This window comes from Amblyraja radiata, chromosome 7 (assembly GCF_010909765.2).
Source record: "Amblyraja radiata isolate CabotCenter1 chromosome 7, sAmbRad1.1.pri, whole genome shotgun sequence".
Taxonomy (NCBI): Eukaryota; Metazoa; Chordata; class Chondrichthyes; order Rajiformes; family Rajidae; genus Amblyraja; species Amblyraja radiata.
In genome coordinates this window covers 82,279,599-82,295,167 of record NC_045962.1, presented here as the reverse complement: position 1 = coordinate 82,295,167, position 15,569 = coordinate 82,279,599, and the positions used below count along the sequence as shown (strand labels likewise).

Below are 15,569 nucleotides of genomic sequence, written 5' to 3'. Positions count from 1 at the left end.
TACACACACACAGTCACTCTTATACACACACACTCGGATTCTCTCTCAGACACACATCAATTCTCCCTCCCACCCTCCCTCACATACACACAGATGCTCTGTCTCTGCATGTGGACACACTAACTAAACTCACAGACTAGTTTTTCGTCTTTCCAACCCATACACACACTGATTCTCTCCCTCTCCCTGTCTCTCTTACACACACTGATGCTCTCTCATAGACAGACTCTGACTCACTCATGGCTGATCGTCCCCTATCAATAACCCGTGCCTGCCTTCTCCCCATATCCCTTGATTCCACTAGCCCGTAGAGCTCTATCTAACTCTCTTAAATCCATCCAGTGACTTGGCCTCCACCGCCCTCTGTGGCAGGGAATTCCACAAATTCACAACTCTCTGGGTGAAAACGTTTTTTCTCACCTCTAAGACTAAATGGCTTCCCCATTATTCTAAGACTGTGACCCCTGGTTCTGGACTCGCCCAACATTGGGAACATTTTTCCTGCATCTAGCTTGTCCAGTCCTTATATAATTTTATATGTTTCTATAAGAAAACCCCTCATCCTTCTAAACTCCATTGAATATAAGCCTAGTTCCGAATAAATTTCAAGATCCTCCTTCATGTCTACAAAGCCCTTAATTGGCTTGCCCCCATCTACATCAAAAGTATGCTTACCCACCACACCACCTCCAGGTCCCTCAGATCGGCCGACTTGGGATTACTGAACATCCCGCGGTCTAGGCATAAGATCAGGGGCGACCGCGCCTTTGTGGTTGCAACTCCTAGACTGTGGAACAGCATCCCTCTTCCCATCAGAACTGCCCCCTCCATCGACTCCTTTAAGTCGAGACTTAAAACTCATCTTTACTCTCAAGCCGTTGTTGACGTCCTCTGAGGGAGGGCTATATGTATGTATTTATGTATGTACTTAATCTATGAACCACTGTTGTATAACATTCGTACCTCCATCAATGTAAAGCACTTTGGCCAACGAGAGTTGTTTTTTAAATGTGCTATAGAAATAAAAGTGACTTGACTAGTCTTTTCAATCTTTCCTCATATGACAGTCCCGCCATCGCAGGGATCAATCTCGTGAACTTTCACTGCACTGCCTCAATCACAAGGATGTCCTTCCTCAAATTAGGAGATCAAAACTCTCAGTCCGGAGAAAGGTCTCGACCCGAAACGTCACCTATTCCTTTTATCCAGAGATGCTGCCTGACCCACTGAGTCAGTCCAGTTTTTTTTGTGTTTAAAGGGCCTGTCCCAATTGGCGATTTTATTCGGCGACTGCCAGCATCATTGGCTGACGTATCAGGTCACTGAAAAAGTGGCGGCGTGACGACGTATTGACACGCGGCGTCTCCTCAAGTGGCGCAACGTTATTTTTGTCGCCGCTGGATTTTGAAATGTTCAAAATCTTTCGATGACCCTGATACGTCAGTCAATGATGCCGGCAGTCGCCGAAAAAAAACCGCCAAGTGGGACAGGACCTTAAAGGTTCCAGGCGATGGTTAATACCTACCAATCGGCAATGTAGGTTTGTGCTCTCGTTATAGAACAGAATGCTGTAGGCATTGGCTTCACTGAGAGTTTGATGGCATGTTGTGTTCCTGCCTTCATACGTCAGATCAAACATGAAGGATTGGTTGTTAGAATCAAGCTGCAATTTGATGTAATGATCTGGATCCTGTGACACAAAATAAATATTTTAGATTTTTTAAAGGCACAATGATATGATAACATTTATATTTCCATAGAAATGTTAACATTGTAAAATATGGTGAGACAAATTGTAATCGGTCTCGTTGACCTTTCCTGCATTCTTTCTACAGTCACAGTCGCAACACGGAAACAGGCCCTTCGGCCCACCGAGTCCGCACCGACCTGCGATCCCCGCACACCAACGCAATCCTACGCACACTACGGACAATTTACCTTTATACCAAGCCAATTAACCTACAAACCTGTATGTCTTTGGAGCGTGGGAGGAAACCAGATGTCCCGGAGAAAACCCACGCAGGTCACGGGGAGAACGTGCAAACTCCAAACAGACAGCGCCCGTAGACAGGATCGAACCCGGTACGGGTCTTCGGCGCTCTAAGGCAGCAACTCTACCGCTGCACCACCATGCCGCCCATTTAAGAAACATTCGGACAGGTACATAGATAGGACAGGTTTAGAGGGATATGGGCCAAACGCAGGCAATTGGGACCGGTGTGGATGGGGCATGTTGGCCAGTGTGGGCAAGTTGGGCCGAAGGGCCTGTTTCCATGCAGTATGCCTCTATGCCTCTACTCTTTCTTATTGTCATTATTACAGCACCATTACAGGATGGATGTGGAGGCTTTGGAAAGAGTGCAGGTTTACCAAAATGCTGCATGGTTGAGAGCAGGGGTGTCAAACTCATTTTAACTCATTCTAGGTCACGGGCAAAATGCAACTTCATGCGCGCCGGATCGCACCGTGAACACAGTCCGCTCCGGCACCGTGGACAGCTGCAGCCCGCTCTGGCATCGGGAAAATCATCCCGCAGGACGGATCTGACCCCTTCATGGGCCGCAACCGGCCCGCGAGTTTGAAACCCCTGATTTAGAGGGTATTAACTATAAGGAGATGTTCCACAAACTTTGGAATGTTTTCTCTGGAATGTCAGAGGTTGAAGGGAGGCCTGATAGAAGTATATGAAATAATGAGAGGCATAGATAGAGTAGACAGTCAGAATCTTTTTCTCCAAGTGTGGAAATCTCAAAGACTAGAGAGCATAGTTTTAAGACGAGAGAGACAAAGTTTAAAGGAGTTGTATGAGGCGATTTTTTTCGTAGAGAGCGTTTTATGTCCTTGGAACTCAGCGTGGTGACTGGGGCATTTAAGAGGCTTTTAGATAGGCACATGGATATGCAGGGTATGGAGGGATATGGTTCACATGCAGGCAGAGGAGATTAGTTTAACTTGGCATCATGTTTGGCATGGACATTGTAGGCCAAAGGGTCTATTCTTGCACATAACTATTCTGTTCTCTACGTTCCAATCTACCTCAAAGTGGCCATTGCGCTTTTTCTGTCTGCACTTTCTCTGTAGCTGCAACTCTATTTTTTTGCACTGTTTATTTTTCTCTTTTGCATTATCTGATGTACTCATGTCCATCTTGTCCAAACATTATGCCAAGTTAAAATAAACTTCCCTGGAATTTCGACGGATGAGAGGGGATCTTATAGAAACATATAAAATTCTTAAGGGATTAGACAGGCTGGAGGCAGGAAAAATGTTCCAGTTGTTGTGGGAGTCCAGAACTGGAGGTCACAGTTTAAGAATAAGGGGGAGGCCATTTAGGACTGAGATGAGGAAAAATGTTTTCATCCAGAGAGTTGTGAATCTGTGGAATTCTCTGCCACCGAAGGCAGTGGAAGTTAATTCACTAGATGTTTTCAAGAGAGAGTTAGATATAGCTCTTAGGGCTAACGGAATCAAGGGATATGGGGAGAAAGCAGAAACGGGGTACTGATTCTGGATGATCAGCCATGATCATATTGCATGGAGGTAGACAAAAATGCTGGAGAAACTCAGCAGGTGAGGCAGCATCTTTGGAGCAAAGAAATAGGTGACGTTTCGGGTCGAGACCCTTCTTCAGACTGATGTCGGGGAGGGAGGGGGGCAGGAAAAAGAAAGAGGCGGAGACAGTAGGCTTGTGGGAGAGCCGGGGAGGGGTATGGGGAGGGAAAGGAGGGAGAAAGCAAGGACTATTTGAAATTAGAATATCTGAAACTATCTGCATGGCGAGGTGACAACTTGAATTGGTAGTAAGGAAGGCAAATGCAATGGCAGCATTTATTCTGAGGGGATTCGGATATAAAACGAGGGATATAATGCTGAGGCTTGGTCATGCGCTGGTCAGACCGTATTTGGAGTATTGTGAGCAATTTTGGGCACCATATCTGAGGAGGGATGTGCTGGGGTTGGAGAGGGTCCACAGGAGGTTTACAATAATTATTCCAGGAATGATTGCGTTAACATACGACGAGCGTTTGACGGCACCTGACCTGCACTCACTGGAGTTTTGAAGAATGAGGGGGGGCCTCATTGAAACTTATCGAATAGTGAAAGCCCTGGATGGAGTGGATGTGGAGAGGATGTTTCCACTAGTGGGAGAATCTAGGATTAGAGGCCATAGCCTTAGAATTAAAGGATGTTCCTTTAGGAAGGAGATGAGGAGAAATTTATTTAGTCAGAGGGTGGTGAATCTGTGGAATTCTTTGCCACAGAAGGCTGTGGAGGCCAAGTCAGTGGATATTTTTAAGGCAGAGATAGATAGATTCTTGATTAGTATGGGTGTCAGGGTTTATGGGGAGAAGGCAGGAGAATGGGGTTAAGAGGGAGATATAAATCAACCATGAATGAATGGCGGAGTAGACATGATGGGCCGAATGGCCTAATTCTGCTCCGAGAACTTTACCTGAGAGGGTGCCATGGTGGTTGGAAAGCCATCGTGACCTTGGAGCGAGATGGTAATATCTTTATCAGCCAGGTTTAGGAACTGAACGTAACTTTCTTTAACACCGGGTTCTGGCACCAGAGTGCTCTGGGAAACACAAAGATATCAACATATTTAATGTGTGGGAAGGAACTGCAGATGAAATGTGAAAGAAGGAACAGCGGATGCTGTTTTAAACCGAAGATAGACACAATAGGCTGAAGTAACTCAGCGGGTACGGGCAGCATCGCTGGAGGGAAGGAATGGGTGACGTTTCGGGTCGAGACCCTTCTTCAGAGAGAGGAACTGCAGATGCTGGTTTAAACCAAAGATAGACACCAAATGCTGGAGTAACTCAGGCAGCATCTCTGGAGAGAAGGAATGCTGCCTGTCCTGCTGAGTTACTCCAGCATTTTGTGTCAGCATATTTAATGGCATTCTAGAGAGCAGCAATATGGACAGAAACTGGGAGAATATAGAATTAGCATGAACGGTTGATCAATGGTCAGCGTAGATAGAGTGCATGTTTTCCCCGGGTGCTCTGGTCTCCTCCCACATTCCAGAGACGTGCAGGTTTGTAGGCTAATTGAGCTTTGTAGAATTTAAATTGTCCCTAGTGTGCGTATGATAGCGTTAATGTGTGGGTCTCTGGCGCTGTTAGGCCACTTTGTCACCCCCCCCTCCAATAAAAATTAGTTGTAAGTTGTAGAGAAAGTTGAGGGAAGAAAGATTTACAATAATTATTCCAGGAATGAGTGGGTTATCATACGATGAGCGTTTGAGCACGGGGCCTGTACTCGCTGGAGTTTAGAAGGTTGAGGGGGGACCTCATTGAATTCTGTGGAATTTTCTGCCTCAGAGGAGCCGTGGAGGCCAGTTCTCTGGATACTTTCAAGAGAGAGCTAGATTGGGCTCTTAAAGATAGCGGAGTCAGGGGATATGGGGAGAAGGCAGGAACGGAGTACTGATTGTGGATGATCAGCCATGATCACATTGAATGGAGGTGCTGGCTCGAAGGGCCAAATGGGCTACTCCTGCACCTATTGTCTATTGAAACTTACAGAATAATGAAAGGCCTGGATAGAGTGGATGTGGAGAGGATGTTTCCACTGGTGGGAGAGTCTAGGACCAGAGGTCGTGGTCTTAAAATTAAAGGGTGCTCTCAGAAAGGAGGTGAGGAGTCAGAGGGTGGTGAATCTGTGGAACTCATTGACACAGAGGGCTGTGGATGCCAAGTCAGTGGATATTTTTAAGGCAGAAATAGACAAAGTCTTGATTAGAACGGGTGTCAAGGGTTATGGGGAGAAGGCAGGAGAATGGGATCAGGAGGCAGAGATCAGCCAACTTTCTCACTCCCAAATAAGGGACAAAAGGTCAAAATAAGGGACAAATTCCCGATGGCAATTCATTGACCGACTCAGCCGTGGCTGGGTGAATGATGAGTTGGCCCGGGTGCTGGACTGCACACAAAGCCCAGCCGGCGGGCCAGCTGAGGAGTTTTGGCCCGGGCGCCGGACTTTGCGCGCGACATAGCACACAAAGTCAGGCACCCCGTCCAACTCATGAACCTATGATCGGCCATGAGAAGGAGGGGGGGTTGTGGTGTCGGAGGTGGTAAGCGAAGGTCCGAAGGTCGGACAGCTGGCCGGGCTGCCGACCGATGGGGCCACGGGCGAGGCGCTGCTGCTGCTGCACTCCATGGGCTGCAGTACCTCAACACGGGTGTGGCGGGGCCAGACGCGGCGCTCCGACCCGACAATCCCCTCGACCCGAGTAGTGGTGGTCAATTACGGGACAAGGGCGGTCCCGTATGGGACAAACCAATTTAGCCCATTATGCGGGATGTCCAGGCTAATACGGGACAGTTGGCAACCCTACCCATGATTGAATCACGGAGTAGACTCGATGGGCCGAATGGCCTAATTCTACTCCTATTACTTATGAACTTTAGGACTCAGTGGGCCAAAGAGTCTGAATCCTTAAACAACACTAAACTCTATAAGAAGAAGATACGTTCAAAAATACATCAAACGATAGCCTGAACAAAATCCAGAACGATACATTGGGAATGTGCAGGAAGAATGTGCAAACTCCACAGTGGAGGAGCAGCTGAGGTCAGGCTTGAACCAGGAAACACTCAGCAGCTCAGGCTGAATCTGCAGAAAGAGAAAGAGGGTTAACATTTCAGGTCGAAGGCCCTTCGTCAGAGCTGGGAATGAGATGAAAGAAGCTCGAATGGGACGTAAAGAAAGGGAATTAAAGAGGTGACACTGAGGCAAGGGAAGGAACAGGGTGGAGACTTAAAATGGAACATGGTCACCCCTGGCCTTTCATGCCACACGTTGAAGGGAGAGGTGTGGGGAGCGGAGGGGTGGGAGCGCGGGATTCGAACCTACCTGCACCTGGAGCTCCACAAAGGCCGCGGCTATAAACGCCACGGAAGTCAGCAGCATGCCGACCGTCATCCTTCTGAGAGGCCTGGGGAACGGTGAGAGAGAGAGTGAGAGAAGAGAGGTGTGAGGCCTGTTTCACCAGGCCTTCAATGGGGGGAGAAAGTTAAAGCACGATCACGGGGGATTAGACAGACACAAAGTGCTGGAGTAACTCAGCGCATCAGGCAGCATCTATGGAGAACATGCACAGATGACCTTTCGGGTTGGGATCCTTCTTCAGACTGATTCTAGTGGGAGGATGCTGGGGGGGGGGGGGGGGGGGGGGGGGGTAAGAAATTGGAAGCGCGATTGAAAACTCGGTTCTGGCAACGGATGACCTCAGGCAACAAGGTTCCCCCCTAGGCTGATTGTCGACTGGAGACGTTGTGATATTTCCAAGGCACAGATAGATAGATTCTTGATTAGTACAGGTGTCTGGCGTTACGGGGAGAAGGCAGGAGAATGGGGTTAGTAGGGAGAGATAAATCAGCCATGATTGAATGATGGAGTAGACATGAAGGGCCGAATGGCCTAATTCTTCTCCTATCGCTTCTGGCATCCCCTCTCTCTCCATCCCTCCCCCATCCTAGTCGTTGTCATAGCTTCAAAGTTGTCTTGTTGAGTCTCATTGACTGTAACTTGTTTTCACCCAGCCCACGGCTAACAATGGCCCGTTTCCTTTAATGTCTCGTTGCGTTTTAAACCAACGTCTGCAGGTCCTTCTCGCACATTACACCTTCCTCCGTTTAACAGCCACATATTGTTAAGGTTAAAGCACGGAAATGGCTCTTGAAGGCGCAAATACTTACGTCACCTTAAGTTTACATTTCGCAAAGAGTGGATAAATCCCCATGTCAAAGATTGGAATAAAAGTGACTATCAAAATGGCGTTAATTGTCTGTGCAAAACAAAAAGACACAAAGCAATAATAATAATTAGTGGGATTTAGTAACATTGTCTTGCATTCGTAGTCAGCCTAAAGGCCGATTTTTTTCAGCGACTGCTGGCATAATTGGAACATAGAAACATAGAAAATAGGTGCAGGAGGAGGCCATTCGGCCCTTCGAGCCGGCACCGCCATTCATTGTGATCATGGCTGATCGTCCCCAATCAATAACCTGTGCCTGCCTTCTCACCATATCCCTTGATTCCACTAGCCCCTAGAGCTCTATCTAACTCTCCCTCAAATCCATCCAGTGACTTGGCCTCCACTGCCCTCTGTGGCATGGAATTCCACAAATTCACAACTCTCTGTGTGAAAAAGTTTTTTCGCACCTCAGTCTTAAATGGCCTCCCCTTTATTCTAAGACTGTGGACCCTGGTTCTGCTCGCCCAACATTGGGAACATTTTTCCTGCATCTAGCTTGTCCAGGCCTTTTTATAATTGTATATGTTTCTATAAGATATCCCCTCATCCTTCTAAACTCCAGTGAATACAAGCCTAGTCTTTTCAATCTTTCCTCATATGACAGTCCCGCCATCCCAGGGATCAACCTCAATCACAAGGATGTCCTTCCTCAAATTAAGAGACCAAAACTGTACACAATACTCCAGATGTGGTCTCACCAGAGCCCTATACAACTACAGAAGAACCTCTTTACTCCTATACTGAAATCCTCTTGTTATGACGTATCAGAAAAAAGAGTGGAAGGGCAATAGTAATAGGGGATTCAATTGTAAGGGGAATAGATAGGCGTTTCTGCGGCCGCAAATGAGACTCCAGGATGGTATGTTGCCTCCCTGGTGCAAGGATCAGGGATGTCACTGAACGGCTGCAGAACATTCTGGAGGGGGGGGGGGGGGGGGAACAGCCAGTTGTCGTGGTGCATATTGGCACCAACGATATAGGTAAAAAAAGGGATGAGGTCCTGCAAAGTGAATTTAGGGAGCTAGGAGATAAACTTAAAAGTAGGACCTCAAAGGTAATAATCTCTGGATTACTACCAGTGCCACGGGCTAGTCAGAGTAGAAATAGGAGGATATTGCAGATGAATACGTGGCTTGAAAAATGGTGCAAGGGGGAGGGATTCAAGTTTTTAGGGCATTGGAACCAGTTCTGGGGGAGGTGGGACCAGTACAAACAGGACGGTCTGCACCTGGGCTGGAATGGAACCAATGTCCTTGGGGGAGTGTTTGCTAGTGTTGTCGGGGAGGATTTAAACTAATGTGGCAGGGGGATGGGTGCAAGAGCAGAGAGGCAGAGGGGTGTAAAATGAGGGTAGAAGCAATAGGTAGCAAGGTGAAAAGTAAGCAGACAAATCCAGGGCAAAAGTCAAACAGGGCCACTTTTCAACATAATAGTATAAGGGGTAAGAGTGTTGTAAAGACAAGCCGGAAGGCTTTGTATCTTAATGCAAGGAGCATTCGTAATAAGGTGGATGAGTTGAATGTGCAGGTAGTTATTAATGAATATGATATAGTTGGGATCACGGAGACATGGCTCCAGGGTGACCAAGGCTGGGAGCTGAACATCCAGGGATATTCAATATTCAGGAGGGATAGACAGAAAGGAAAAGGAGGCGGGGTAGCGTTGCTGGTTAGAGAGGAGATTAACGCAATAGAAAGGAAGGAAATTAGCTTGGAGGATGTGGAATCGATATGGGTAGAGCTGCGAAACACTAAGGGGCAGAAAACGCTAGTGGGAGTTGTGTACAGGCCACCTAACAGTTGTAGTGGAGTTAGGGATGGCATCAAACAGGAAATTAGAAACGCGTGCAACAAAGGTAAAACAATTATAATGGGTGACTTCAATCTACATATAGATTGGATGAATCAAATTGGCAGGGGTGCTGAGGAAGAGGATTTCTTGGAATGTATGCGGGATAGTTTTCTAAACCAACATGTAGAAGAACCAACGAGAGAGAAGGCTATTCTAGACTGAGTACTGAGTAATGAGGAAGGGTTAGTTAGCAGTCTTGTTGTGCGTGGCCCCTTGGGCAAGAGTGACCATAATATGGTTGAGTTCTTCATTAGGATGGAGAGTGACATTGTTAATTCAGAAACAAGGGTCCTGAACTTAAAGAAAGGTGGGTATGAGACGTGAACTGGCCAAGATAGACTGGCAAATGATTCTTAAAGAGTTGACGGTGGATATGCAATGGAAGGCATTTAAAAACTGCATGAATGAACTACATCAAGTGTTCATCCCAGTTTGGCAAAAGAATAAATCAGGGAAGGTAGTGCATCCGTGGATAACAAGGGAAATCAGGGATAGTATCAAAACAAAAGATGAAGCGTACAAATTAGCCAGAACAAGCAGCCTACCAGAGGACTGGGAGAAATTCAGAGTCCAGCAGAGGAGGACAAAAGGCTTAATTAGGAAAGGGAAAATAGATTATGAAAGGAAACTGGCAGGGAACATAAAAACTGACTGCAAAAGATTTTATAGATATGTGAAGAGGAAAAGATTAGTTAAAACAAATGTAGGTCCCTTGCAGTCAGAAACAAGCGAATTGATCATGGGGAACAAGGACATGGCAGACCAATTGAATAACTACTTTGGTTCTGTCTTCACTAAGGAATACATAAACAATCTGCCGGAAATAGCAAGGGACCGGGGGTTAAATGAGATGGAGGAACTGAGTGAAATCCAGGTTAGCCAGGAAGTGGTGTTAGGTAAATTGAATGGATTAAAGGCCGATAAATCCCCAGGGCCAGATAAGTTGCATCCCAGAGTACTTAAGGAAGTAGCCGCAGAAATAGTGTATGCATTAGTGATACATTTTCAAAACTCTTTAGATTCTGGAGTAGTTCCTGAGGACTGGAGGGTAGCTAATGTAACCCCACTTTTTAAAAAGGGAGGGAGAGAGAAAACGGGGAATTACAGACTAGTTAGTCTAACATCGGTGGTGGGGAAAATTCTGGAGTCTGTTATTAAAGATGGGATAGCAGCACATTTGGAAAGTGGTGAATTCATTGGACAAAGTCAGCATGGATTTATGAAAGGTAAATCATGTCTGACGAATCTTATAGAATTTTTCGAGGATGTAACTAGTAGAGTGGATAAGGGAGAACCAGTGGATGTGTTATATCTGGACTTTCAGAAGGCTTTTGACAAGGTCCCACATAAGAGATTATTATACAAACTTAAAGCACATGGTATTGGGGGTTCAGTATTGATGTGGATAGAGAACTGGCTGGCAGACAGGAAGCAAAGAGTAGGAGTAAACGGGTCCTTTTCAGAATGGCAGGCAGTGACTAGTGGGGTACCGCAAGGCTCAGTGCTGGGACCCCAGCTATTTACAATATATATTAATGATCTGGATGAGGGAATTGAATGCAACATCTCCAAGTTTGCGGATGACACGAAGCTGGGGGGCAGTGTTAGCTGTGAGGAGGATGCTAGGAGGCTGCAAGGTGACTTGGATAGGTTGGGTGAGTGGGCAAATGCATGGCATATGCAGTATAATGTGGATAAATGTGAGGTTATCCACTTTGGTGGCAAAAACAGGAAAGTAGACTATTATCTGAATGGTGGCCGATTAGGAAAAGGGGAGATGCAACGAGACCTGGGTGTCATGGTACACCAGTCATTGAAAGTAGGAATGCAGGTGCAGCAGGCAGTGAAAAAAGCAAATGGTATGTTAGCATTCATAGCAAAAGGATTTGAGTATAGAACAGGGAGGTTCTACGGCAGTTGCACAGGGTCTTGGTGAGACCACACCTGGAGTATTGCGTACAGTTTTGGTCTCCTAATCTGAGGAAAGACATTCTTGCCATGGAGGGAGTACAGAGAAGGTTCACCAGACTGATTCCTGGGATGGCAGGACTTTCATATGAAGAAAGACTGGATAGACGCGGCTTGTACACGCTGGAATTCAGAAGATTGAGGGGGGATCTTATAGAAACTTACAAAATTCTTAAGGGGTTGGACAGGCTAGATGCAGGAAGATTATTCCCGATGTTGGGGAAGTCCAGAACTAGGGGTCACAGTTTAAGGATAAGAGGGAAGTCTTTTAGGACCGAGATGAGAAAATCATTTTTTACACAGAGAGTGGTGAATCTGTGGAATTCTCTGCCACAGAAGGTAGTTGAGGCCAGTTCATTGGCTATATTTAAGAGGGAGTTAGATGTGGCCCTTGTGGCTAAAGGGATCAGGGGGTATGGAGAGAAGGCAGGGATGGGATACTGAGTTGGATGATCAGCCATGTTCATATCGAATGGCGGTGCAGGCTTGAAGGGCCGAGTGGCCTACTCCTGCACCTATTTTCTATGTTTCTATCTATGTTTCTATCAGGTCACCGAATGATTTGTGCGGTGATGCGGCGTGATGCTTCGTGACGCGTGCTGTCTCCTCAAGTGTCGCAACATTTTTTTTGTCGACGCTGGATTTTGAAATGTTCAAAATATTTTGGCAACAAGTATAGGAGCAGGGAGGTTCTACTGCAGTTGTACAGGGTCTTGGTGAGATCACACCTGAAGTATTGCCTACAGTTTTGGTCTCCAAATCTGAGGAAGGATATTATTGCCATATAGGGAGTGCAGAGAAGGTTCACCAGACTGATTCCTGGGATGTCAAGACTTTCATATGAAGAAAGACTGGATAGACTCGACTTGTACTCGCTAGAATTTAGGAGATTGAGGGGGGATCTTATAGAAACTTACAAAATTCTTAAGGGTACACTCCACCATCTGCAGTTCCTTCTTGAACAAAATTCTTAAGCGATTGGACAGGCTAGATGCAGGAAGATTGTTCCCGATGTTGGGGAAGTCCAGAACAAGGGGTCACAGTTTAAGGATAATGGGGAAATCTTTTAGGACCGAGATGAGAAAAACATTTTTCACACAGAGAGTGGTGAATCTCTGGAACTCTCTGCCACAGAAGGTAGTTGAGGCCAGTTCATTGGCTATATTTAAGAGTTAGATGTGGCCCTTGTGGCTAAAGGGATCAGGGGGTATGGAGAGAAGGCAGGTACGGGATACTGAGTTGGATGATCAGCCATGATCATATTGAATGGCGGTGCAGGCTCGAAGGGCCGAATGGCCTACACCTGCACCTATTTCCTATGTCTATGTTTTCTAACACTGATATGACGCCGGCAGTCGCCGAAAAAAATTGCCAAGTGGGACAGGCCCTTAATGCTATTAGACACAGCACGACAACACTCAAGTGTAAATGGTTAACGTTTTACATTTAGCTGATATCGTCAATTGATCAATATAGACACAAAAAGCTGTGCATTCACCATATCTACGCCCCCTCATGATTTTTTATATATCTATAAGATCAGCTCTTTATTTCTAATACTCCAAGGAATAAAATCCTAGCCTGGTTAACCTCTCCCTATAACTCAGCCCCTCCAGTCCTGGCAACTTGTATTCAATAGCAGGATGATCAAAGCTGTATCACTCTTTCTGACTAAAGTCTAAAGAAACTGTAAAGAAAACGGTGGCGCAGCGGTAGAGCTACTGCCTTACAGGGCCAGAGACCCAGGTTCCATCCTGACTACGGGCTCCGTCTGTACGGAGTTTGTACGTTCTCCCCGTGACCCGCGTGGGTTTTCTCTGAGAGCTTCGGTTTTCTCCCACACTCCAAACGCATACAGGTTTGCAGGCTAATTGGCTTGGTGTAAATGTAAATTGAGCCTAGTGCGTGTGGGGTAATATTAGTGCGCGGGGATCGCTGGTCGGCGCGGACTCGGTGGGCGGAAGGGCCTGTTACCGTGCTGTATCTCTAAACTAAAACGAAGCGGGCAGAATCTTAGTCCTTATCGCATATTTACGGCATAACAAACGTCATAAATCTCACTGACTATCAAAGAGGTTTGAAATGCATCCACGTTACCTGCATCTGATCAGGTTGTATAATAAATCCGCCCTGAAATAAGAGTTCACAGCTTGTTAGTTCCACATAGTTCCACAGTGAGAGTGAGACATCTTCCGTTTAGTACAGGACTGGATGCCCTATCAGAAGGTGACAATAGACAATAGACAATAGGTGCAGGAGTAGGCCATTCGACCCTTCGAGCCAGCACCGCCATTCAATGTGATCATGGCTGATCATCCCCAATGAGTACACCGTTCCTGCCTTCTCCCCATATCCCCTGACTCTGCTATTTTTAAGAGCCCTATCTAGCTCTCTCTTGAAAGCATCCAGAGAACCCGCCTCCACCGCTCTCTGAGGCAGAGAATTCCACAGACTCACCACTCTCTGTGAGTAAAAGGGTTTCCTCGTCTCCGTTCTAAATGGCTTACTCTTTATTCTTAAACTGTGGCCCCTGGTTCTGGACTCCCCCAACATCGGGAACATGTTTCCTGCCTCTAGCGTGTCCAAACCCTTAACAATCATATGTTTCAATGAGATACCCTCTCATCCTTCTAAACTCCAGAGTGTACAAGCCCAACCGCTCCATTGTCTCAGCGTATGCCAGTCCCGCCATCCCAGGAATTAACCTTGTAAACCTACGCTGCACTCCCTCAATCGCAAGAATGTCCTTCCTCAAATTAGGGGACCAAAACTACACACAATACTCCAGGTGTGGTCTCACTAGGGCTCTGTACAACTGCAGAAGGAGCTCTTTGCTCCTATATTCGATTCCTCTTGTTATAAAGGCTAACATGCCATTCGCTTTCTTCACTGCCTGTTGTACCTGCATGCTTACTTTCATAGACTGCTGTACAAGGACCCCCAGATCCCGTTGTACTTCCCCTTTTCCCAACTTGACGCCATTTAGATGGTAATCTGCCTTCCTGTTTTTGCTACCAAAGTGGATAACCTCACATTTATCCGCGTTAAACTTCATCTGCCATGTATCTGCCCACTCCCCCAACCTGTCCAAGTCACCCTGCATTCTCATAGTATCCTCCTCACAGTTCACACTGCCACCCAGCTTTGTGTCATCTGCAAATTTGCTAATGTTACTTTGAATCCTTTCATCCAAATCATTGATGTATATTGTAAATAGCTGCGGTCCCAGCACTGAGCCTTGCGGTACCCCACTAGTCACTGCCTGCCATTCTGAAAGGGACCCGTTAATCCCTACTTTTTGTTTCCTGTCTGCCAACCACTTCTCTATCCAATTCAGAGCACTCTACCCCCAATACCATGTGCCCTAATTTTGCCCACTAATCTCCAATGTGGGACCTTATCAAATGCTTTCTGAAAATCCAGGTACACTACATCCACTGGCTCTCCCTTGTCGATTTTCCTAGTTACATCTTCAGAAAATTCCAGAAGATTAGTCAAGCATGATTTCCCCTTCGTAAATCCATGCTGACTCGGACTGATCCTGTTACTGCTATCCAAATGTGCGGCTATCTCATCATTTATAATTGACTCCAGCATCTTCCCCACCACCGATGTCAGCCTAACTGGTCTATAATTCCCTTTTCTCTCTCCAGCCTTTCTTAAAAAGTGGGATAACATTAGCTACCCTCCAATCCTCAGGAACTGATCCTGAGTCTATAGAACATTGGAAAATTATCACCAATGCATCCATGATTTCTAGAGCCACTTCCTTAAGTACCCTGGGATGCAGACCATCAGGCCCTGGGGATTTATCAGCCTTCAGTCCCATCAGTCTACCCAACACCATTTCTTGCCTAATGTGGATTTCCTTCAGTTCCTCCGTCATCCCAGATCCTCTGGCCACAACTATAGCAGGAAGATTGTTTGTGTGCTCCTTAGTGAAGACAGATCCGAAGTACCTGTTCAACTCATCTGCCAT

The 15,569-nt window shown here is 46.4% G+C and overlaps 1 protein-coding gene across 1 annotated transcript in view; it reads right to left on the bottom strand.

Moving 5' to 3' along the window:
- The window catches only part of LOC116975566 (solute carrier family 15 member 2-like), a 94,075-nt gene that overhangs the window by 34,677 nt on the left and 43,829 nt on the right, over positions 1 to 15,569 (bottom strand). The window contains exons 13-17 of the mRNA XM_033024858.1: positions 13,688 to 13,720; positions 7,713 to 7,801; positions 6,868 to 6,949; positions 4,454 to 4,579; positions 1,526 to 1,690 (exon numbers count right to left, since the gene is read on the bottom strand). Coding sequence (XP_032880749.1) covers positions 1,526 to 1,690; positions 4,454 to 4,579; positions 6,868 to 6,949; positions 7,713 to 7,801; positions 13,688 to 13,720 — 495 coding nt within the window. The remainder of the gene's footprint in view (positions 1 to 1,525; positions 1,691 to 4,453; positions 4,580 to 6,867; positions 6,950 to 7,712; positions 7,802 to 13,687; positions 13,721 to 15,569) is intronic.